The 23,859-nt window shown below is 39.9% G+C and overlaps 1 protein-coding gene across 1 annotated transcript in view; it reads left to right on the plus strand.

Annotated features, from left to right (window-relative positions):
* Window positions 1–229: 229 nt before the first annotated feature.
* Window positions 230–23,859, plus strand: part of ccdc180 (coiled-coil domain containing 180) — a 75,164-nt gene continuing 51,534 nt past the window's right edge. The window contains exons 1-10 of the mRNA XM_073052798.1: window positions 230–434; window positions 1,764–1,888; window positions 5,660–5,850; window positions 9,008–9,096; window positions 10,383–10,492; window positions 10,885–11,013; window positions 12,993–13,103; window positions 14,005–14,100; window positions 16,352–16,515; window positions 17,723–17,833. Coding sequence (XP_072908899.1) covers window positions 1,829–1,888; window positions 5,660–5,850; window positions 9,008–9,096; window positions 10,383–10,492; window positions 10,885–11,013; window positions 12,993–13,103; window positions 14,005–14,100; window positions 16,352–16,515; window positions 17,723–17,833 — 1,061 coding nt within the window. The 5' untranslated portion in view covers window positions 230–434; window positions 1,764–1,828. The remainder of the gene's footprint in view (window positions 435–1,763; window positions 1,889–5,659; window positions 5,851–9,007; window positions 9,097–10,382; window positions 10,493–10,884; window positions 11,014–12,992; window positions 13,104–14,004; window positions 14,101–16,351; window positions 16,516–17,722; window positions 17,834–23,859) is intronic.

A 23,859-nucleotide genomic window follows, 5' to 3' on the forward strand; every position in this document is an offset into this window, starting at 1 on the left:
ACCGAAAGGTGAAATTTGTCCAATTATTGCCGGGCGACCGGGTCCTTTTACGGAATTTGGGACTCCCTGGTAAGCACAAGTTGGCAGATCGATGGGCGGCCAGCCCCTATGTAATAGAGAGCCAGATGCTGAACCCGCCAGTTTACCGGGTGAAACCTGAGGATGGGAACGGGCCTATCAAGGTGCTCCATCGGAATCACCTGCTGCCCCTGGGTCAAGTGGTGCGGGTGGACAAGGAGCCAGAGTGGAAGGTTGCGCCTAGTACAAGAATTCTGCGAGGGAAGATGCCGCAGCTGAAGAGACGAGACGGGTCCTTAACCCGGGAATGGATACCGATTCGGAAGATGACGACTCACATGAGTGGCCCCTGTTCCCATTCGCTGGCGCTCCAGTACCAGAAGAGGAGGCTCCTGGCCCTTCCCATACTGAGTTGGGTGAGAGGAGGGAAGGTATTGAGGGTCAGATGGAGAGGCAGCCAGCATTGGGGGGAGAGAGGGTGGAACCCGAGCGTGAGCCGGAGGGTTCTCAGGTGAGAGGGGAACCCCGTGAGGGAGGGGGTGAGGGTCTGTCAGGTAGACCTGGGGTGTCCGAGACAGTGGGTCCGCAAGTGAAGAGGGAGCGCAGTGAGGCAGAAGGGGTACGGAGATCTCAGAGAAGTAGGCGCCCCCCGGAGCGGTTGACATATGTGGTACCAGGAGAACCGAGTGTGATTTCTACTGCTCTGGGTAGTTATGTCGCTGCTTTCTGCACCTGGGTTGGGTTTTGTGTGTTGCAAGAAGCTTTGGGGAACTCTGGTAATGCCATGAGGGCATGACATTTGTGCTGGGGGGAGAATGTACAATGTCCTGTGTAAACCGAGTGTGTACAAAGGTGGACGTGCGCTTCACTACTTGGTTGACCACCGGACGTGGTCCCGGGTGCGAAGACGTGGAGGTCGGAGGCAAGCGACGAGGGTTCGATGGTTGAGCTCCAACGATGTGCACTAAACTGACTGAACTTTGATAAGTTGGCGCCTTTTGCTTTTTCTTTTCTTTCATATATATTGTATTGCCTAGTACTCTTTTAGTTTTAGTAAACTCTTTAAAGTGCATTTCATAACGGTATCTGGTGTGGATTTGATACTGCGTGCGGGTGCGAGGCATAAACTTGATTCTCACAGTACCTGCGTGTACGGGAGGTGGGGTTGGTGTGTGGTTGGATCTCCTTTTCCCCTAGACATATACCAGCCTGTTGGTTAAGTGTTATATGAAGAATAAAAGGGGCAAAGACTAATAGTTTGCTGATCAGAACAAGATGAAGCCTGGACTACTGAAATTGTATTTCATTTTAATTAACTCATTGCCCTATAGAAAACGTGCAACTTAGAAGAATCAGAGCAGCTGCAGTATAATAACAGTATAAGACTGTTATGGTCTCATTATTTCTCTGGAACTGGGGGATTAGTGTAAATAGGTAGTTGATGGTTAGTACAGACTTGATGGGCCAAAGGGCCAGTTTCTGTGCTCTACAGTACTGTGCAAAAGTCTTAGGCAACCTAGCCAAAATAATGTGCCTAAGACTTTTGCACAGTACTGTATCTCTCTGTGTTTCTCTCACAGTTAATGGAATAAATAGGGTTTCAGAATTTCAACTTATTTTCTCATTTTGTCATATTTTGAGGAATGATAATAGATACAAAATAATACAAGACACTGCAATACCACGTTGCATGCTAATGTTTTTGAAGTTGCTTTTTACTCAAATAATCTTTCTGTTTCATTTAGAAACATGCTACTTCCTTTCCTGGCGCTGATTCATTTTGGGTGACTAAAGGTCGAACCTTTGCACAATGGATGAGGTTCATGTGGTACCCAGTGGAAAGGTCTATAGACAAATTTTTGATGCAGAGGTAGATTCATAATTGCTTCCTAATTTAATCGCATAAAAATACTGTACATTTTAATGCTGTAAAAGCTTTTGTGCATCATAATAGCCTAGTTGTTAGCTCCATTTGTGAACATATTTGCTATGGCTTAGTGGGTGGTACATGATTGCATTCATTTAAAGCCTCTGTCCAGAGTCCAGAGCTTTAGTGCCACCTCAAAGAAGAGGTAATTTCATGAGGCACAAGAGTGACTCTGGATATGGTCCCTGCCATTAAGATAAAGAGTGAGCTATCTATCGATTGGTAACTGGAATGAAGGGAAGGGGATGCAAGCTCTGGGGAGGGGAGATACAAGTTTCATCATGGTTTTACTGGCCCAAAACAAAAACTCTAAAAAGATTATAACAGTGATCCTCTTCAGGATATTATCCCTCTAGCTAACTTTATCAGCTGGCTGGTTGGTGGTGCCATGGCAACAGCACCGGACACCGGAGCGAAGGCTCCCGAGTTCGAATACAAGTTGGGCCACCCCCAAACATGCTTTCCATCCTTGCCGGGTTGAGCGTCGAGCTGGCCACTCGGCCTCGTTAAAAAAAAAGTGTGGAGTCAGGAATGTGACCCGGTTAATCCGAAAGGAGACCAAACCCGACCAATCCCAGACAAGAATGGCTGACTGTCTGGTGTGACACGCTAAAAAAAGCTTTATCAGTGCTTGTCCCAGAATGGATTGTTACTACATTGATCAGCAGGAACATATCACGTTGGTGGCCCAAATTATGCCACCAAACCTTAAATTCTAAATCATCTAATACTGTAGAATAACCATAACTTAAAATAATCGTCTACTTGGGTGCAGCAGGAAGGAAATGAATGTTATTTCAATTAACTGCCTGATCTGCTTTGTAAGTGAGTAGGGTTAAAAATCAGCCCAGATATATCTGCTGAAGTTTATTTTTATGTTTGGAAAGTTCTAAAAATGATTTTGTATTACTGAACAGATTTCACTTTGAGTTGTGGAGTGGGTAGCTGTTGTGCTCAGAGTGAGTATTGTGACATACATTCAGTGATCACTTTATTAGGTACCTAATGGGGACTTCAATCAGGCTGTTTAAAGAAAACTCTGCTCAATTATCATCAACATATCACATGCAGCACCAGGGGTCCCAACACAATCAACCACTGTTAAACTACCATTAGGAATGCCTACTGTTCCATGCCTAAACTGCATTTGGGAAATTTGATCACTTAGCCTGCATGCATGCAAGCAGATGAGGCTAAAGACCAAGGCTCCAGAGATAAGACAACCAAGAGGTAATTATGGGAGGCTGAGGAGTGGCTACGAGATTGCTTTGTATCGGTAAATGGGGTTGCATTCAAAGACTCGTCAGAGGATCTGAACAAATACATTATGGCTGTCACAGACTTTATAAAAGCAGTTGTAGGTAAGTGTGTCCCCACAAAATCACTTAGAGTCTACCCTAACCAGAAGCCAAGATGAACCATGAGATCAGCAAACTGCTGAGGGCTAGATCAGTAGTATTTAGGTACGGCAACCAAATTAAATATAAGAAACCCAGGTTCAATCTCCAGAAAGCCATCTCACATTCAAAGTAACAATTCCAGAGCAAACTTACGTCATTGAAGGGTGCTCAACACCTATGGCAGGGCTTGAATGCTATAACTACTGACAAAGTGAAATAGGTGCCAGCAAAGCTTCATTCCCAGATAAGCTCGATGCATGGAAGGACTTTCACAAACTCCCACAGCCTCCAATGACCCTGTGATTTCAGTCTCTGAGGCCGACATGAGAGCATCTTCAGGAGAGTAAACCCACGGAAAGCATTCGGCCCAGACGGGGTACTGATTGAGTACTAAAGACCTGTGCTGATCAACTGGTTAGAGTGGTATTGGAACTGTGCTTAGCCTCACAGTCATAAGTACAAAGCTAGTAGAGCATAACGCTAAGCACACAGCCTTGTAGTGCACCTTGTGGACCTCCTTATGGAGATTGTAGAGGAGATGTTGTTGTCAATCCAAACTGACTGGGGTCTGCAGGTGAGGAAATCAAGGATCCAGTTGCACAAGGAGGTATTGTGGCCTAGGACTTGAAGCTTAATAATTAGTTTTGAGGGGGTGACAGTATTGAATGCCAAGCTGTTGTCAATAAAGAACATCCTGATATATGCATCTTCACTGTCCAGCTGTTCCAAGATTGAGTGAAAAGACAATGTAATGGCATCTGCAGTCGATCTGCAGTGTTGTGATGGTAGTCAAATTGGAGTAGATGCAAGTTTCTTCTCAGGCAAGAGTTGATATATTTCATCACAAGCCTCTCAAAACACTTCGTCACAATGGATGTAAGTGCTACGTTGATGATGAGGACATGGATGTGATGAGGACCTACAAGTACCTGGGAGTGCACTTGGATGATAGACTTGAGTGGAGCACCAACACAGAGGCTATGTACAAGAAGGGCCAGAGTCACCTCTACTTCCTGAGGAGACTGCCTTTGGAGTATGCAGGCCTCTCCTTCACGTGTTTCACTAATGTGTTGGCACAGGTAGAAACTTTTACGTGCTGGTGTGTTGGGGCAATGGCACCAACACAGGTGATGCCAGCAGGCTTAATAAACTGATTGGAAAGGCTGGCTCTGTTATAGGAGTCAAACTGGACACACTGGAGGCTGTGGTAGAACAAAGCATCGTACGGAAAATCCCAGCAATTCCGGACAATGTTTCTCACCCTCTGCGTGCCATCTTGGCCAAACAGAAAAGCACGAAAGACTCTTTTTCTGCAGATCAATGTCAAAAAAGCCAAATTTAATCCACCAATTTAATGTTGTAAAACAATAAAATATGAACATTTCCAGGGTGATGAATAACTTTGATAGGAACTGTAGACTGAGATGTTACCATTTTAATAGAATAGACACTACTGTTAGTAACAAACTGTCAGAAAATATTACTGTTATTGACAAAGTAAGATACACTCATTAATCACAAGAATTCACTGGTCAGATGGTTATGGAGAATTGTTAATAATCATTATGATTGAAGAAATACGAGTAAGTACATATAAATCAGCTTTTTACAATGCAAATCAGAAAAGTGAAGGGAAAAAATCATTTTTTCCAGTAATTTGTGAAATTTGTATATCTAAGAGGCATTATTAGGAGATTAATCACCACATGAAGCAGCAGCTTACAGCTCTTAGAAATAAAGTTAAGGAATAATTAAGATAATTTTAGTCAGGCTAATTAAATTAATTCACACTTCCCTGAAAGCTGTATTGTGCTAAAAGTAAAAGTAAGAGAGAGAGGTGGAGGTAAAGAAAAAGAGAGAGGAAAAGGGATGGGGGGTGGTTAGGGGGAGCGGGAGAGAGAGAGAGAAAATAAAAGAGTGATAGAGAAATAATAATCTGTTTAAGGTGTTGCTAGATAAAAGAAAATATTGGGAGGGATTTGTTGATGTGATTATAATGGAGAGAAGAGGCTTATGTATATTGTGTATAAGACCTCCACATATTGCATTGATTGGCCTGTTCCCACAATGTAAATAAAATGTCTAACATTAATTCAGGGTTAAATCACATTGAGGATACTAACCCTTTGCAGTGGGAATTAGAAGCCTGGCATAATGGCGTTCTGAAGTAGTGTATAGAGTAACATCACACATTATGAAGCTAGTAAAGATATAATGAATCTCATTAATTTGAAAAATATTACTTTGTTATTATATGATCTTAATTTCAAAAAGGTACACTTTAATTTTTTTAAAATTGTACATGTCTGTAAAGGTTCAGCTCGTCCGTTCTCTGGGTGAAACTAGAAGAAAATCCCTGTGCCCTGATATATACTTTGGCAATGGGAGAATTCCCATCATTCAGAATTTGGATACACCAGCAGGGCATATCCTCTCACAACGTCAACGTTCCTGGATGGAGGGGTTAATGAATGATGGGTACACTGAAAATCCAGTGTTACGCAGGTAATGCAGAAACTCAATTTCAATGTGATATATTCAAAGCTGCATTCATTTTGAAAGACTCTGCTTGTAATTTAACCGGTATGACCTATTTAGTCCATAGTACAAGACCCTTCCTGTTGGCAGATGGATCAAGGGCCATAAGAAAAACATTTAAAGTGAAGCTCAGATATCAGAGGTGATATAAGAAAAGTGTTTTTTTGTGTGAAGGTTCTGATCATTGTAACACAGTGCCAAAATGAATGTGGATGGAGGGATCATTGGGGCTTTCTAAAAGTGACTTTTTTATTTATTGAAATACAGCGCAGAGTAGACCCTTCTGGCCCTTTGAGCCGCGCTGCCCAGCAAACCCCTGATTTAATCCTGACCTAATAGTGGGACAATTTACAATGAGCAATTAACCTACCAAGCAGTAGGAGAGAAAACCAGAGCACGTGAAGGAAACCCACACAGTCACGGGGTGAACATACAAACTCCTCACAGTCAGCGGTGGGAATTGAACCCAGGTCACCTCTACCGTAAAGCACAGTGTTAACCACTATGCTACCGTGCCATTCCAAAGCATGAGAATATTATTTACAGTCAGCCCTTCTTATCCACGAATTCAACCAACCGCGAATCGTGAAAACCCAGAAGTGCTCTTCCAGCACTTGCTGTTTGAGCATGTACAGACTTTTTTCTTGTCATTATTCCCTAAACAATGCAGTATAACAACTATTTTACATAGCATTTACATTGTATTAGGTATTATAAGTAATCTAGAGATGATTTAAAGTATATGGGAGGATGTGCGTGGGTTATCGTGGATCGGGATCGAAAAAAATCGGAAGTTCTCTTACTAAGTAAGTCGGAACAGGTACATGCGGTATTATTTAGCGTCAGTCAAATATTTGCATTTGTATATAGTATATATTTTACCTTTCTATGCATATAAAACACTTAAGAACGTATGTTTCAGCGCTGGGCTCAGGAAGATCCTGAGTTCGATCTAGTGACAGATCGCTATGGAGTGCGCTCTCCACCATGCCAGGTTGATGTGGAGGATCAAAAACCCAAAACCCAATAATTAAACCACTGCGTTACTTAGTAATAAGTATAGCTTTCATCGGGGCACAGCCTTTCTCACTTTATCCTTTAACATTGTTCCGATTGTTGACCGACGTTAACGCTTTTCCAATGACTGATGGCGTTTCACCTCTTTCCAATCACTTTATTATTTCCACTTTATTTTCAATCGTTATCTTGTTTATTTTCATGAACAGAAACACTGCGGGTTCAGATCTCTGTAATGTCCACTGCACTGAGACAGGTTAAGTAAGGTCTTGGGTTCTGCTGGGTCCTAAGGTCCACCGGATTGAGACAGGTTGAATAAGGGACTTGAGCGTCCATGAATTTTGGTGTCCGCGAGGGGTCCCAGAACCAATTCCTCGCAGATAAGGAGGGCTGACTGTACTAGGACGAGAAGAAAGAGGTGCGGAATGAGACTGAATGAATTGCTCTGCAGGGGTTGGTATAGACTTGATGGCCTAAATGGCTTTCTGTGTCATTATTTGTATTTAGTGGGACAGCACGATAATAGGTCCTTCCAGTCCAATGAGCCCATGCCTCCCAATTAGACCCATGTGATCAATTAACCTACTCACTTGCATGTCTTTGGACTGTGGGAGGAAACTGGAGCATCCGGAGGAAACTCACTCAGTCGCGGGGAGAATGTACAAACTCCTCACAGCCCGCAGCAGGAAGTGACTCAGTATCCACAACCTTAGTGTTAGTTCTAAAGTTTCATTATGATTGTGATCCTAAGATTCAATAGCAACTGATACCATAGTAATAAAAATCCTATCTAAAATTTAATCATTGGATTTCTGATGTGATTTGATTATCTTAATATTATACAATAGTTCCTCACATTGAATTTTTTAATGGATTTTTATCAGTGTTTTCTGGTAAAACACAATCTTAAGTTCCATTCCTTCCTTCCCCTCATGCCAACTGCAGTCACAAACCAATCCTGAAGTATTGTTTCATGTGCAGCATCACTTCAGGGTTCTTGGCTCAAAATGCTATTCTTTATCTGTGAGCTTGTATCAACAGACTCTCAGTTTGTGGGAGCATCACAACTAAATCTGATCCTGCCACCCACTAGTTGGCAACATACATGTGGTCACTTCCATCAAGGATCAGAAGCAAAGATCTGACTATTTTCTCTCTGCCTATTCAAGGCATTGAGCTCATATGCAGTACTTTTGCCCCCACAAATTTCTGGGCACAGAGTAAAGTTTGCTGGAGCTACCATAGGATCCAAACAATTTAGATAGAGGAACACTGGCAACAATGTAAGTTCTGTGGTGAGTGTGGGGGAACAAATTATTTTACAGTTTAGGTTTTAATTTAACCTCTGCAAATTTTAAACTATAACAATTTTAGTTATTGACTTCAATGTTCTCACTTTGAGGGGGGAGAGGCTTCTTAGAAAAACTTGAAATCTATCCCAAAGACTAAAAAATAAGACTATTAAACCAAATAAACCAATTTTACAGGGATACTCTCAATGATAATGGTTACATTACTAATAACTTTATTTAGGTTGTTATTTACAGCATGCATTAGTTAATGCATGAATTTATTGGGTTAAAATTGCCTAGGCTCAATCTTGGATCAACAGCAACACTCTTGCCCTCTTAAAAAGTCTTAAGTACAATCCAAATTTCAGAGACTTGAACAGATCGTCACTTTAGTTCAGTGTTGAAGGAATCCTAAAATATCAGAAGTGTATTGCTATGAGATGATATGTTAAACTGAATCATAATTTCTGACTTGGCTATGTCTTTAGGATTCCAAGGCACTATTTAAAGGTCATTTGTGTTCCCTTGGTGTCATAGTCTTTGCTTATACTTCTACCTATATCAGTGACATTAATTACTTGGCCATTTATTTCTCTGCTTTTGGGCTCTGTTGTGTTAAATAGATTCTGGCTTTTCCAACATTAAATAAATGTTTCCAACATTTCTAAAGCATTCAAATGACTGTATCCGACTTTGAGACATCATAAGGTTATGGGAAACATTATGTACATGTATGTTTGTTATTAATTGATATGATTAAACATCCAAACAGCAATCTAAGAAATATTTCCTATTGTTGCACTCTGATATTGTAGGGATGCAGTCCTTTCAGCCACAAAAACTAAAGAGGTAGTTGAGCTGAACAATGCAGTGACGGAAGTGAAAGGTCTTCCTGATGTAATTGGTAAGCATGGTTTGTTAAAAGCTTTTTAATGAACTTTTTCCCCTAAAGTTTTCTTCTTTCCCACCCATTGGGATGCTGCTTTATGCTGGGTTGTCATTCCTCTGAAACTTTTCAGTGATCTTATTTATAATTGAGCCTAAATAGTCGTTGTCAGTACCCTGCTCTCTGGAGTGGTTAAGATAGCTTTAACTTTATTCTCACCTGATGTTCACAAATGGACAACTGAATAGAGATCACCAAGAAAATGATTCTTACCTCTTTTTCTTTCCATTAGCTTAATGGCCCTGAAGGAATGAGGCAGCACACTGGCTCTCCAGGCTTATATCAGTAGCAGAATCAAGTAACTTGCATGGCTCAGTATTTTACCCAAGCTGGCATTATACTCAGTCAGTATACATACTGTAAGAATCTTGGAATAGCGCGATCTGCACCATTCAGCAATGACTCATTTCTTATGTTTCACCATCTGTTCTAGAAATGTGATTAATACTTCCTAACCACCTCTGCCATTAGTGCTGAAGTTTGAATTCACCGACCTAACATGAACACGAACGTTGTGATTTGATAATGGTAGGGTATTGCAAGTTGCCAATGTATTGTCAAGGCTAACTTTCCAAACGGCAACTGCTGGATGAATACACAAGGCTCTTTTAGGTTTTTTGTTTAGTGAAATTTGGTAGGCTCTCAATGGAGTGTTTATAAGTGTCTGTTAGATTGCAACCACAGAGAAAGCTTGCACCAATGTTGCCCAAGTTCTCTCTCGATTTTGGGAACCTCCTCTGCAACTGCCCACCATGTATGTATCACTGCTCCATAACTACGTGTCTCTCTGCCTCACCCCCACACCTCCTCCCCATTCACACACACCCCTTGATTTTTGATCCTGAGTTGCAGACCTAAAACAAGGTTTTTTTGTTATAAATCATAAAGAGGATCTATTTTTGGGAGTACTCATATATCTGACTATACCGCATTTTGAGTCAAGTGTAGGCAAGCCTCACCTGTCATGGGAAATGTAGGTCTTCTAAAAGAGTGGGCTATCCACTTTGCTGACCAAGTATACACAAATAAATCTTGTGTTAGTGACATTGCACAACATCACTGATGCTCAGGAACTTTTATGCATTAGCAGAACTTAAAACAAATTTGCATTCTATGTGACTTGAATTGTAGGTAAGCTTTGAGTAAATTCCATTGAATCTGCTCAAAAACATGCTGTGAATAAGAATTTCTAGGAGCCTGCTTAAGACGTGTTAGCAAATGTGATATTTTCCTTTAATCTACAGTTCCCACAAAAAAAGGCTCCGTCATTATTCAGCAGATGATTGAAAATAAACAGAAAAAACATGAGGAGGCAATCATGAAATTGGACCAAGAACTGATAACTATCAGTAAGGTACGATAACATTATATTTATTTCACTCTTATGGTTCAAGATGTGTTATTTTCCATCATATTACTAGATGCAATGAAGTATGACTTGTGGACTTATTTTGTGGTCTGAACTTACTTCAGTAATGTACTTTCCACTTGATTACTTTGACAGCATACTTAGGGATCAATTCTAAATACAAAGTATGGTGCTTCTCATCTCCCAAGTTCTTAGGTCAAGCCTGAGATATTAAAACATTGATGTTACATTTAAAAAAAATTAATACTGTCTATTGTCACCCTGCCACTCCGAGTTCTTAAGTACAGTTCAAATATCTCATCGCTGCCTCGAAACGCAGGTTTTTCTCTATTAGTATCTCTAGAACAGAAATAAGCTTTATTTTCTGATATTCCTAGGACATGGAGAAGCAGTTTGCTGAAGCTGCAGAAAAACTACTGCAGTACATGGAAGACTCTCACCAAAATGTTCATGAACTATTCTCAAAGATAGAAAGTGACAGTGATTTGCCTACCTTGACATTTGAGGTATAGTTTGCTTTATTGTTAAATGCAATTGTACAAGGAATAGATTGATGTAACAACTTGAATTTTATGTAAATTACTTTGTAGTCAAATGCAGAGTTATAAGTCACTTATTCAACAAAATTGGTACACTTTCTTAATACAGGCTGCCCCAGATCAAGAATGCCCAACTTATGAATATCCCCTACATATGAATGAGCTCTCATAATATTATTCAATTCAAAAGCCTGATGTACATATATATGTTTGTTCCTACAAATGGCAGAACTCGTTTGCTCTTTCTTTCCACTTTTAGTAGTGTTTCATTCTTATCAGTTGTATGTGTTTTTAATGTCATTCATTACAATACCATGGAGGTATGGTTGCTATATTGAGTAATTTACGTGCATTTACCAACTCAGACAAAATTCGCATTCACCTCTGTGAAATGGGGGAATGGCCTGTAAAGTGTGAGACCAATTCTTTGAAACAGCCATGGGAAACACTAGCAGTGTCCATTTGAGCCGATGGAAATTGTGCAGTTTGCTCTTGCTCAGTCCTTATGACTACAAGTGCAGCAAACAACCAGTGCAGATGGCATTGTAGCTGTCCTTGGTGCTGATAAATGCACCCCAATGTCGGGTACCAGCTGAAGTAGCAACGAGCAAGAGAGAATCAGCTGATGCTGGAAATCCAAGCAACTCACACAAAATGCTGGAGTTGGCAGCAGGCCAGGCAGCATCTATGGAAAAAAAATACAGTCAACGTTTCAGGCTGAAACCTTTCGACAGGACAGGTAACCTCTACCCCACCCACTTCCCCTGCACCACTCCCATCTTCATATCCACAGTGTCATTATCAAAATAACCCACAGCTATTAATAACAAAAATAAGTAATTCAGAAATTATTTTTGTTTTTCATAAATTTGATCCTGCATTATAAAACAAAAATCTTAACTAAAATTAATTTTTGAGGGATGCAAGATAAAAAGTGTAATCAGTTAAAACAATGGAAAATTACAAATTAAGTAATATCCGTGTCACTGTACACAATTTGCCTTGTTGCCCTAACCTCAAAAAGGTGGACATCTATGCATTTTACCAGGATGTAGTTATCCTTTTGTTAGGATTTTCTAGATGTGCTCTCTAGTTCTTTCAGCCCACCTGTACTTATCATCAAATAAGTGAAGCACTGTACATGCCACAAATTTCTGTGACTGTGCTAATTTATTTTGGAAAACTCTGAAATGCTCTGAGAGGCTCCACTTTGAGGATTTCTCTCTTGTTGCTAATTAGTTAGCTGCTGCAAAAAGTTAGTAAGTAATTATGTAATCTGCTAAACTGCTATCGTAATTATATGTGCTATGTGTTGAGATTGACTGTTGTTACTGGGTTTTGTACCTTGGCCCCAGAGTATTGCTGTTTTGTTTGACCGCATACATGTGTATGTTGAATGACAATTAAACTTTAACTTGAACTTTCATTTTTGGATGTACTTCCAACGCTTTCTGTATACTAAGCAATATATCTCTTTCTTTCTTCACCTATCTTGAAGGTGCTGTTGTGGAACACTTTGTTGGGAGTACTTATACCATAGAGACTTAAGTAGTTGAAGAAGGTAGCTCACCACCACTTAGTTCAGAGTCGATAGACTTGGATATTCAAACACTCATATCCCATATAAAAACATAAATAAATACTGATCAGGAGTTGAAACCTGAATGGTTTCTGCCTATCCCTACCCAACCACCCCCCCCCCCCACCCCTCGCTCCATTCTCATGAACTCATCTGTTGAACTAATTTTTTACTTGGACTATGATCAAGTAGCTTTGGAATGGTAGGCATCACCCTTTTGAAGTATATTTGTCAGTCGTTCACTGATTTAACTGCTGCATTGTTAAAATACCCGACTTTTTAAGCATTGTGGACTATATCCTTTTAACACAATGTTTAATATAGAGGCCCTATTTACCTTTGTTTGACAAACTTTACTATTTTGTAGAGTCTAAATGATTTATGGGAGAGCATTAGGAAACATTCTCGCCTGAGGAGGGAGCAGATCAGAGAACTTGATAAAACCTTCAAGGAATATGAAAAAGAAAGAGTAAAGCGGGTAAGTAATTGAAATGCTGGGAATTTGTAATAAAAAGAAAAATGCTGGAAACATTTAATAGCTCAGGCAGCATGTATGAAATGAAAACAGTTTTGCTGTTTTAGGATGGAGACTTTTTGTTAAACTCTCATTGACAGTGAACATTTCCTGACACTTGTATGCCACAAATGTTGCTTATAATTTACTAGCCCATTCTTTAGCATTATCCAGGCCTTGATGCATGCAGGCACAGAGTTCAACAACATTTGGATAGTTCAGAATGAAATTGAATTACGTAATTATGATCTTGAATGAATATACCCACTTCTGGTACTATAATTGAGGAAAGATAATTTTTGCGGCAGCTTAGGATTTTTAAGCTCAGGCCACCATCTCAAGGAACTCCTGAAACCATGTTCTCCATTCCCTTTTATTTATGTATTACTGAGTCTTCCTGATCCTCCAATCAAATGTTTCAGGGCAGATCTTCTCTCTTTAGGGATTCCTTTGTCTGAACCAAAACTGTAATGGAATCTGGAGCTAAGTAGCTCTGGTAAATCCAAACTGTGCATCATTGATCCAACTATTGGTAAGTTAGTGCACTGTAAACAATGCCTTCCATCGTTTTGCTGATGATTGAGAGTAGACTGTTGTGATAATCAGACAAGGCGGATTTGTCCCCATAATGTTGATAGGAGTATCTAGGCATCTTCCCACGTTGTCTGGGGAATGCCAGCTGAAGTGTTCTCAGACCCCTTAGCCTTTACTATTATCAACATTCTCTGCCTTTTCTTGGTAATGCATGGAATTGAATTGAATAAGTTTTATGTTTGTAGCGATCTCAGGAGAACCAAAAATGGATTGATATTGTCTATCCTCAAATACAAACTGTTAATAATATAAATCCATATGTGTGATTCAGATAACAGCAACATTTAAGGACTGCATGAAGACTTTAGAAAAGATCGCTTATTTACCAGTTGATGATATTCATCGATTTATTGATAAAGAAGCAATGGTAAGAATTTTTTTTCAGAAATGTGTTAGCAAGTTGTTGGATTGGGAAAATCACAGAGGAGGTACAACTGACTGTTTACAGGCAAATTTTTTAGCCTTGGCAAAAATACTCCTACTTCTGCTGACCCAGGACTTCTCACCTCTTGATAGATCCAGACATGCTTACCTGCCTTTTGATTAATGGGTGGCTCCAGACTTGGGTCTCTTAATTCCACACTTCGGATTTGTCCAGTGTTATCATTGGAATACGTTCTCAAAAAGCATACTGCAGTGATACTCTCGACAAAGAATGCTGGACATTGTGCACTTTCAAAGTGTGACAGAAATAAAATCTCATGATATCACATAAACTGAGTTGTACACATCAAATGTATCTAGCCAGCATTATCACAGCTTAAGGCACTTTAGAAATGGATAATTAAGAGATGCATTATTATTCATTTTCCATCTGATTAATGTATATTTACATTAATACTTCCAATACATCTAATAATCATCTTTTGGTTCCTGTTCTGATTCCTGTGTGTTCAACTGGATTTCAGTAACTACGAGTAGGTAAAACATTCATGATATTTTCCCTGAAACTACAAACATTGCCACGACAAATTTTATCTGTGCAAAGTCTGATTCAAGTGTTAACAAAAGTTTTGATAAGCTTACCTCCATCCAGGGCCCCAAACAGTCTTTCCAGGTAAGACAATATTTCACCTGCGAATCTGTTGGGGTCATCTATTGTATCCAGTGCTCCTGGTGCAACCTCTTCCACACTGGTGAGACCCAATGAAAATTGGGATACCATTTTGTCGAGCACTTCTACATCCACCAAAAGCAGAGTTTCCTGGTGGCCAACCATTTTAATTTCGTTCACCATTTCTGTTCCAACATGTTGAAGCCATTGTCAGGGTGGAGGAGCAACACCTTGTATTCTGTCTAGGTAGCCTCCAACCCAATGGCATGATTTCTCCTTCCCTTTTTTTCTTTTCTTTTTCTCTTCCCTTCCCTCTTGTTCTATTCCCCCCTCTAGCCTCTTACCTCTTCTCCTCACCTGATTATGACATCAGCCGGTGCTCCCCATTCTTCCCTCCCTCCCATGGTCCACTCTCCTCTCCTATTAGATTACTTCTTCTCCAGCCCTAATCTTTCCCATCCACCTGCTTCCACCTATCACCTTCTAGCTTGTCCTCCTGCCCCTCTCCCCACCTTTCTATTCTGGCGTCTTCCTCCTTTCTTTCCAGTAATGATGAAAGGTTTCAGACTGAATCATTGACTGTTTATTCATTTTTCTAGTCGTTGCCTGACCTGCTGAGTTCCTCCAGCATTTGTGTGTGTTGCTCTGGATTTGCAGCATCTGAAGATTTTGTTTGTGTTCAGAAGTTTGGATTTTTATACCTCAGTGGCCACTTTTTTTGGGATATGTGTATACCTGCTGATTAATGAAAATATATTATCAGCCAAACATGTGGCAGCATTACTTAATGCATCAAAGCAGGCAGACATGAAAAACAAACATGAGGAAATGCAGATGCTGGAAATTCAAACAACACACACAAAATGCTGGTGGAACACAGCAGGCCAGGCAGCATCTATAAGAAGCACTGTCGACGCTCGGCCCGAAACGTAGACAGTGCTTCTCCTTATAGAGACATGAAAAACAGTTGTTGTTCAGACCAAACATCAGAAAAGGGATGAAATGTAATTGAAGTGACCATGGAATGATTGTTACTTCCAGACAAGGTGATTTGAGTATCCCAGAAACTGCTGATCTCCTAGAATTTTTACACACAACAGTCTCTAGAGTTTACAGAGAATGGTGTGAGAAACAAAAATCATCCAGTGAGCAGCAGTTCTGTGGATGAAAATGTCGTGTTAATGAGAGTTTGGGGGGGAATGGCCATACTGGTTCAAGCTCACATGAAGGTGACACTAACTGAAACAACCACATGTTACAACAGTGGTGTGCAGAAAAGCATCTCTGAATGCACAACATGTCAAACTTTGAGGCAGATGGGTTACAGCTGCAGAAGACCATGAACATACATTCAGTGGCCACTTTATTAGCTACCTCCAATACTTGTTAAAGTGGCCACTGAATGTATGTTAAATGCAAGAAAAACTTTGAATTTTGAAAGATGATGAATTTTGTATATGTCCAATATGCACATAATATCAGACTTGTTTATTCTGCTTCAAAATATTTATATCAAGATGAATCATACTAATATTTCTATTGTAACCATTCCCATTTTGCACAGCTAGTAAACCAGGTTGTGTTGGCAAATCACAGAGCAATGAGCCAGTTGTATGTTAACCTGATCAAGGCTGACCTAAAGCAAGAGATATCACATAGGCAAAAATGGAGCACTAAGGTTAAAGACTTAAAAACCTACAAGAAGCAGGACATTCTTCATAAGCTGACGTAAGAATTTTTGTTTTTGATTATGAACATGTGGTCAATGGGGAGCACAGTTAGCTGATTTACAGATCTTGGATAAAAATTCATGTTTAATTTTGATGATCCTGTCAATGGGATCTGGTAAAACTGTTTGGAGGTCAACGACCTAGGAGCCATAGAGGTATTATGAATTAAAGTGCCTTATGTGATGCAGTGATAACCAGGCATACCCAGAAAAGGGAGAAACTAACTGCCAGCAACGTTGTGCTATCTGTTTAGCTGGAACAGTCAAGCATTGTAACCATCCGTTCTATTAGAGATTTCTTCACAGGCAGTCAGAAACATTCAAAAACTGTTCATAAGATAAAGCACAAAAAACATAAGCCCCCCCTTCAAAGATATGTAATCCCTTTAAGCATTAAAAAAAACTCAACAATCCTTCAGAAACTTTTGAAGAATTCTAATTTACAAGTATATTCTTAAATAAGGACAAGTACCATAAAATAATTCCAAAATAATAAACTTGGATCATTTTCCTTCCATTGTCAGGAATAGAATTATTTGATTATTCTACAAGTGCAAAGCATTCTCTCACCATGAGGAGTCCAACATTAGGGTGCAGATAGTTGTGAAGCAATATCTCATCAGCTTTCGGATTTCTGCGCTGGAAATAGAAAATACTAAAAAAAAAAGTCAGCAAGTCAGGTCTTATCAGTAGACCTAAATGACATAACATTTCAAACTTCCCTAGATTTCCACATAAGTGCAGTATAGAATAAGCATTCACACATTTCACAGTACTTTGCTTATCATTTTACTTGTGGTATTTTATATGGTACTGACTATTCTTGAAACAGTCCATATGTTACATTCCTTAATGTGGTTTGTGCTGTAAACTGCTGGCTGCACATACTTTTCTTGTCATTTATATAATTAAAAAAACATTTTTGAACAGTTATTTGTTATTTCTTTCAGAGAGAGATATATATATATATACACTTTGTAATCTTGACCCTCTGCTCCAATTGCCCAAAAGTATATATTTAAAGGTTAATAATTGTCCATTGTAAGCTCTATGTCAGAAACTAATATCATTGTAAAAACTAATAATAAAAGTATTATTTGGCATCAAACAGCTTTCAGTACTGAATATTCAGAATTGCTATTAGTTTAGCTACAAATAATAATGTTTGTCAAAGTTTGGCTTTTTGTTTTGTTGCTCCTTTCACAGAGATTATTTAGCAAAGGATTGGAAAGCTGGTTTGGCAAAGGAGGAGGAGTTACTAAGGAAACAACAGCAAGGACTAAACTATCAACGAAAGCAGCTTCTTGAGGAGATAGTGTAAGTTTAAAAAATCATGATTCTGAAGAAGAGTTACTCCTGAAATAATAGCATTCTCTTTTCCAGACTGAAATGGAAATGTTGTGCATTCCCAGTGAATGCAAACTGATGCTGGAAGTCTGAAATTTAAACAGAAATTGTTGGAAGCACTCAGTGGCTTAGCAACATCTTTCAAAAGAGATACGGTTAATGCTTCAGGTTGAAGACTCAGAACTGGGGAAGAGAGAAAATATGTTAGTTTTAAATTACAGTGAAGGGAAGGAAAGTAATGGAAAGAATTAAGAGTTAGGCCAGGGTTGTCATAAAATAAGCTTTAGAGCTAAACACGTCAAGAGATTAGTGGGTAGTTCAAGAGTGAGAATACAATCTAAGGGACATAAAATGTTAAGTGCAATTCCTCCCTCTGCATTGTATTTGCTTAGATAATTAGACTTTCCACAAGGTGCCTATGTAATGTCTTCCTTCCTTCTGAATCAAAACTTTTACTTGACCATCGTTGACAGAACTCTTGATTGCACCTCAACTATTTCCCACACCTTTGCTCTCAGCCCTTCTCCTTGGTAGAGCAGAGAGGGACTTCCCCTGGTCCCCAACTTTTATCTTACCAACCTTCACATTCAACAAATCACCACTCATGATTTTCTGCTGGCTTCAGCAAAATTCTATTACCAGAACCTCTCCTTTCAGTGTTTAAAATATCATTACCTTCATTCCTCACACCCAGAGATCATTGATGAAGGGCAAAAGGATAACGAGGGAGAGGCTAGCTTCCGGGATTAGCCATGATGGAATGGCGGAGCAGACTCAATGTGCTGAATGGCCTAATTCTGCTCTTGTCTTACGGCCTTATGGTCTATGCAAAGATAAATGGGGTGACACTTGCTGAGAGATGGAGGATGTGGGTGAGGTCCTCAATGAGTAATTTACCTCCGTATTTACCAAGGAGAAGGATGTGAAGGATAGAGAGATTAGTGCTGAGTGTATTGATATGCTAGCTGCATATATGTCAAACTCAAGGCCCGCGGGCCAAATCCGGCCCGCGGTGGAATTATCTTTGGCCTGCAAGATAATATCTAATTACTATTAAAGCTGGCCCCAGTAATCGAAGCGCCTATGGCGTATGATATTGCTAATGCTGAGTTTATTCAGGTACCAGGTTTTCAGGGTTTTTAGTGTTTATTCGGCAGTCTTGCTCGGCAGTCTTCTTCATAAGAAACGGAATTTGTAAAGTGAAACACTTTGTAGTTATAGCAGAGACTGAGACACATGAGAGCAGGCTGAAAAAACAGAGGCAACGAAAGCTGCGTTCGCATGCGTCCAACTGATCCGGCCCGCATGAAGCTGCATTTTGCTCAATCCGGCCCATGACCTAAAATGAGTTTGACACCCCTGTGCTAGTGCATTTCGAGGTAAAGCAGGAAGCAGTGTTAGGTCTCTTAAATAACATTAAGATGGATAAGTCCCCTGGGTCTGATGGGACGTACCACAGGTTATCGAGAGAGTCAGAGGAGAGATTGCTGAGGCTTGGTCAATATCTTTGTGTCCTCTCTAGTCACAGACAAGGTCCTGGAGGACTAATGAGTAACTAATGTTCCTTCATTCAAGAAAGGAACAAGAGATAATCCTGGAAATTATAGTCTGTTGACTCGCGTGTCAGTAGCAGGGAAAATAATGCAGAGAATTCTTAGGGATAAGATCTATGAGCATTTGGAAAAGCTTGGCTTTATTAGGGAGAGTGGTATGGCTTTGTTCAGGCAAGTCAGGTCGTATTAACAAGTTGAGGTTTTTGACAAGGTGACAAGGGTGAATGATGAAAGTAGAGTTGTGGATGTTGTTTACGTGGATTCTAGTAAGGTGTTTGACAAGAATACAATAGGATATAGATCAATTGCAGATAAGGACAGAGAAATGGCAGATGGAGCTTAACCTGGCCAAATGTGAAGTGTTGCACCTTGGCAGGTCAAATGCAAAGAGACAGTACATTGTTAACAACAATATACTTAACAGTGTTGATGAGCAGAGGTATCTTGGGATCCAAGTTCATAGTTCCCTGAAAGTGGCTACATGGGTTGGTAGAGTGGTTATGAAGGCATGTGGCATGCTTGCCCTTAATAGTCGAGGGATTGAGTTTAAAAGTCAACAGGTTCTGTTGCAGCTTTGTAAAACCCTAGTTAGGTTTTATCTAGAGTATTGCATATAGTTCTGGTTGTCTAGCTATAGGAAAGATGTCAAGGTTTTGAAGAGGGTGCATAAGAGATTTACCAGGATGTTGTCTGGATTAATGAGCAGGTGCTATAACATGAAGCTGAACAGTAGAGGCTGCGTGGAGATCTGATAGAGGTTGGAAGATTATGAGAGGCATAGTTAAAGTAGAGACAGTATCTTTTTCCAAGGGTTGAAATGTTGAACACCAGAGGACATACATTCAATAATCACAGTTTGCACTGGAGAAAGCAAAGGTTAATGCCCACTTTATAAAACACTCATATTCATTGTGTATTGGTGACTTTTAATTCTTCATCTTAATGGCAGAATATAGTATTAATGGTAAGACTCTTGGCAGTGTGGAGGATAAGAAGGATCTTGGGGTCTGAGTCCATAGGACACTCAAAGCAGCTGTGCAAGTTGACACTGTGGTTAAGAAGGCATACGGTGTATTAGCCTTCATTAATTGTGGAATTGAATTTAGGAGCCGAGAGGTAATGTTGCAGCTATATAGGACCCTGGTCAGACCCCACTTGCAGTACTGTGCTCAGTTCTGGTCGCCTCACTACAGGAAGGATGTGGAAACCATAGAAAGGGTGCAGAGGAGATTTAGAAGGATGTTGCCTGGATTGGGGAGCATGCCTTATGAGAATAGGTTGAGTGAACTCGGCCTTTTCTTCTTGGAACGGCGGAGGATGAGAGGTGACCTGACAGAGGTGTATAAGATGATGAGAGGCATTGATTATGTGGATAGTCAGAGGTTTTTTCCCGGGGCTGAAATGGTTGCCACAAGAGGATACAGGTTTAAGGTGCTTGGGAGTAGGTAGAGAGGAGATGTCAGGGGTAAGTTTTTTTACTCAGAGAGTGGTGAGTGCATGGAATGGGCTGCCAGCAATGGTGGTGGAGGCAGATACGATAGGGTCTTTTAAGAGACTTTTAGATAGGTACATGGAACTTAGTAAAATAGAGGGCTATAGGTAAGCCTAGTAATTTCTAAGGTAGGGACATGTTCGGCACAACTTTGTGGGCTGCAGGGGCTGTAATGTGCTGTAGGTTTTCTATGTTTCTCTGTTTCTATGTTTAATACATACCAATGACCTACCTGACCTTGGCCTCCTGCGCTGTCATAATGAGGCCCAACACACCTTATCCTCCATCTGGACACATAGCAGCCTTCCAGACTCAGTATTAATTTCTACACTTTCAGTACCTTGCTTTCTCAGTCTAACAGAACCAGCCATTTCAGCTATTAGTAATCAGAATCAGGTTTAATATCACCAGCATATGTTGTGAAATTTGGTAACTTTGTAGCAGCAGTACAATGCAATACATGATAAAATAGAAACAAAATCTGTGAATTACAGTAAGTATCTACATATATATTAAATAATTAAATCAAATAGTGCAAAACACAGAAATAAATAAGTAGTGAGGCAGTGTTCATGGGTTCAGTGTCCATTCAGATATCGGATGGCAGTGGAGAAGAAGCTGTTCAGAAATAACATATATTAAAAAAGCGAGATAATGTTCATAGGTTCAATGTCCATTTAGGAATCGTACGGCAGAGGGGAAGAAGCTGTTTCCAAATCACTGAGCCTTCAGGCTTCTGTACCTCCTTCCAGATGGTAACAATGAGAAGAGAGCATGTCCTGTGTTATGGGGGTCCTTAATAATGGACGACGCCTTGATGAGGCACCACTCCCTGAAGGTGTCTTGTATACTATGGAAGCCAGTTCCCGTGATAGAGCTGTCTAGATAGATAGATAGATAGATACTTTATTCATCCCCATGGGGAAATTCAACATTTTTTCCAATGTCCCATACACTTGTTGTAGCAAAACTAATTACATACAATACTTAACTCAGTAAAAATATGATATGCATCTAAATCACTCTCTCAAAAAGCATTAATAATAGCTTTTAAAAAGTTCTTAAGTAGTTTACTTAAATACATTAATACAATCAACCCCGGCACTTTAACATATCTTACTCCTGGCGGTTGAATTGTAAAGCCTAATGGCATTGGGGAGTATTGACCTCTTCATCCTGTCTGAGGAGCATTGCATCGATAGCAACCTGTCGCTGAAACTGCTTCTCTGTCTCTGGATGGTGCTATGTAGAGATTTTACAACTCTCTGCACCTTACTTCTTCCATACCAGAAGGTGATGCAGCCAATTAGAATGCTCTCTGTGGTACGTCTGTGGAAATTTGCAAGTGTTTTAGGTGACATACTAAATCTCGTCAAACACCTACTGAAATTTAGCCACTCTCTTGCCTTCTTTGTAGCTGATCAATCTCTGATATTGGCTCAGTTTATCTGTCCATTAGTACAGTCTAATCATTTGGGCATGTTGTACAGCTCTGAATTTTGCATTTTTTCTGGTCTCTTGTTTGTATTCTCACTTTTTACCTGCCTGTTTTAAACCATCAACTATTGACTTCTGCACAGTAACCCACAGCAAAGCTGGACTTGCCCCATCTCATGTGTTCTCTATCTTCCCCTCCATTTACCTATCTGCAACTTAAAATTAACTTGTTTTCTCTCTTAAGCAAAAATAGAAAATGTAGAAAAACTCAGCAAGTATGGCAGTGTTTGCAAAAAGAAAAATGGGTAATGTTTCAGGACTGTGATCCTTTGTCAATGTTTCCTCTCTTCCCCTGTTCTGACAAAGTTAACCTGTTTCCCTTTTAACAGACCTTGCTTGACCTGCTGAATATTTCCAGCATTTTTTACTTTTATTAATTTCTATTTCCGGTATACAGTTGTTGCAAAGAAAGTTCTCTTCTTATTGTTGCATATTCCCAGTGTCGGGCTATCCTCTACCTTGAACCAGCTAAACTTTCAGTTTAATGAAGAAAGAAGATTTAAGAAGATGAGTCACTGGCCCTCATGCATGGGACTATTATATTGCTTTGATTACAGAGACATGGCTGAAAGAAAGACTGGATTGGCAATTCAACATTCCAAGCCCTTTTTCATTTCCAGAAATTCCAGATGTGCCAGAAAATTGATGTGTAAATTCATTCTTGTTTAAGAAAAGGGAGAAAGAAGTTGCCTTCCCACTTAGAAAACTTTAAAATGTATTGCAATCAGATTGAGTAACTCTCCATGAAGCTGGGAGTGATTTTATGAGGTTGAGGGGGCCATGCTAGACAGTAAGGAACAAAGACATTTGAAGGCTTTATCTCCAGTGAGGGAACAGGGAACATAAGTTGCTGTAGAGGCCAAAACTCTGGAGAAAAGAGCACACAGTAGAATAAAATAGTGCTCTCGGTTGCATGAGGAAGTTGAGACAATGTCAAGGAAGAGTATGAAAAGAGGTGTCTTGAATTAAATGCATTGGGAGTTTAACAGAACATGATGGAAGAGTATTGGGAAAGTCTGAGGCAACAAAAATAGGAATACTTTATCTAGTCATTTTTCAGTGTTGATGAAGAGTCTTTGATTTCAACCATTATTACATTTTCTTTAGATCCTGCAAAGATCTTCCAGCATTTTCTGTTTTTATTTCAGATTTCCAGCATCTGGATTTTTTTTATTTCTATATTTTAGCTGAGTTAGGAATATATAAGGGTGATGTTGGATGAGATGGTGAGAGTGGACTTTATTAAAGAAGGGCAGTAGATGTGTCAGCAGTTTGAATAAGTAGATTTCAAGCAAAACGTTTTCACTTAGAAATAATGAGTGGAATAGGCCTTTCCAACTGTTCGAGATGCACTGCTCAGCAACCCTCAACAAACCTTGATGAAACCAAGCATAATCACAGGACAACTTCCTAATTAATCTACTCAGTATGTCTTTGGACTGTGGGAGGAAACT

Source organism: Hemitrygon akajei, chromosome 7, assembly GCF_048418815.1.
Source record: "Hemitrygon akajei chromosome 7, sHemAka1.3, whole genome shotgun sequence".
Taxonomy (NCBI): domain Eukaryota; kingdom Metazoa; phylum Chordata; class Chondrichthyes; order Myliobatiformes; family Dasyatidae; genus Hemitrygon; species Hemitrygon akajei.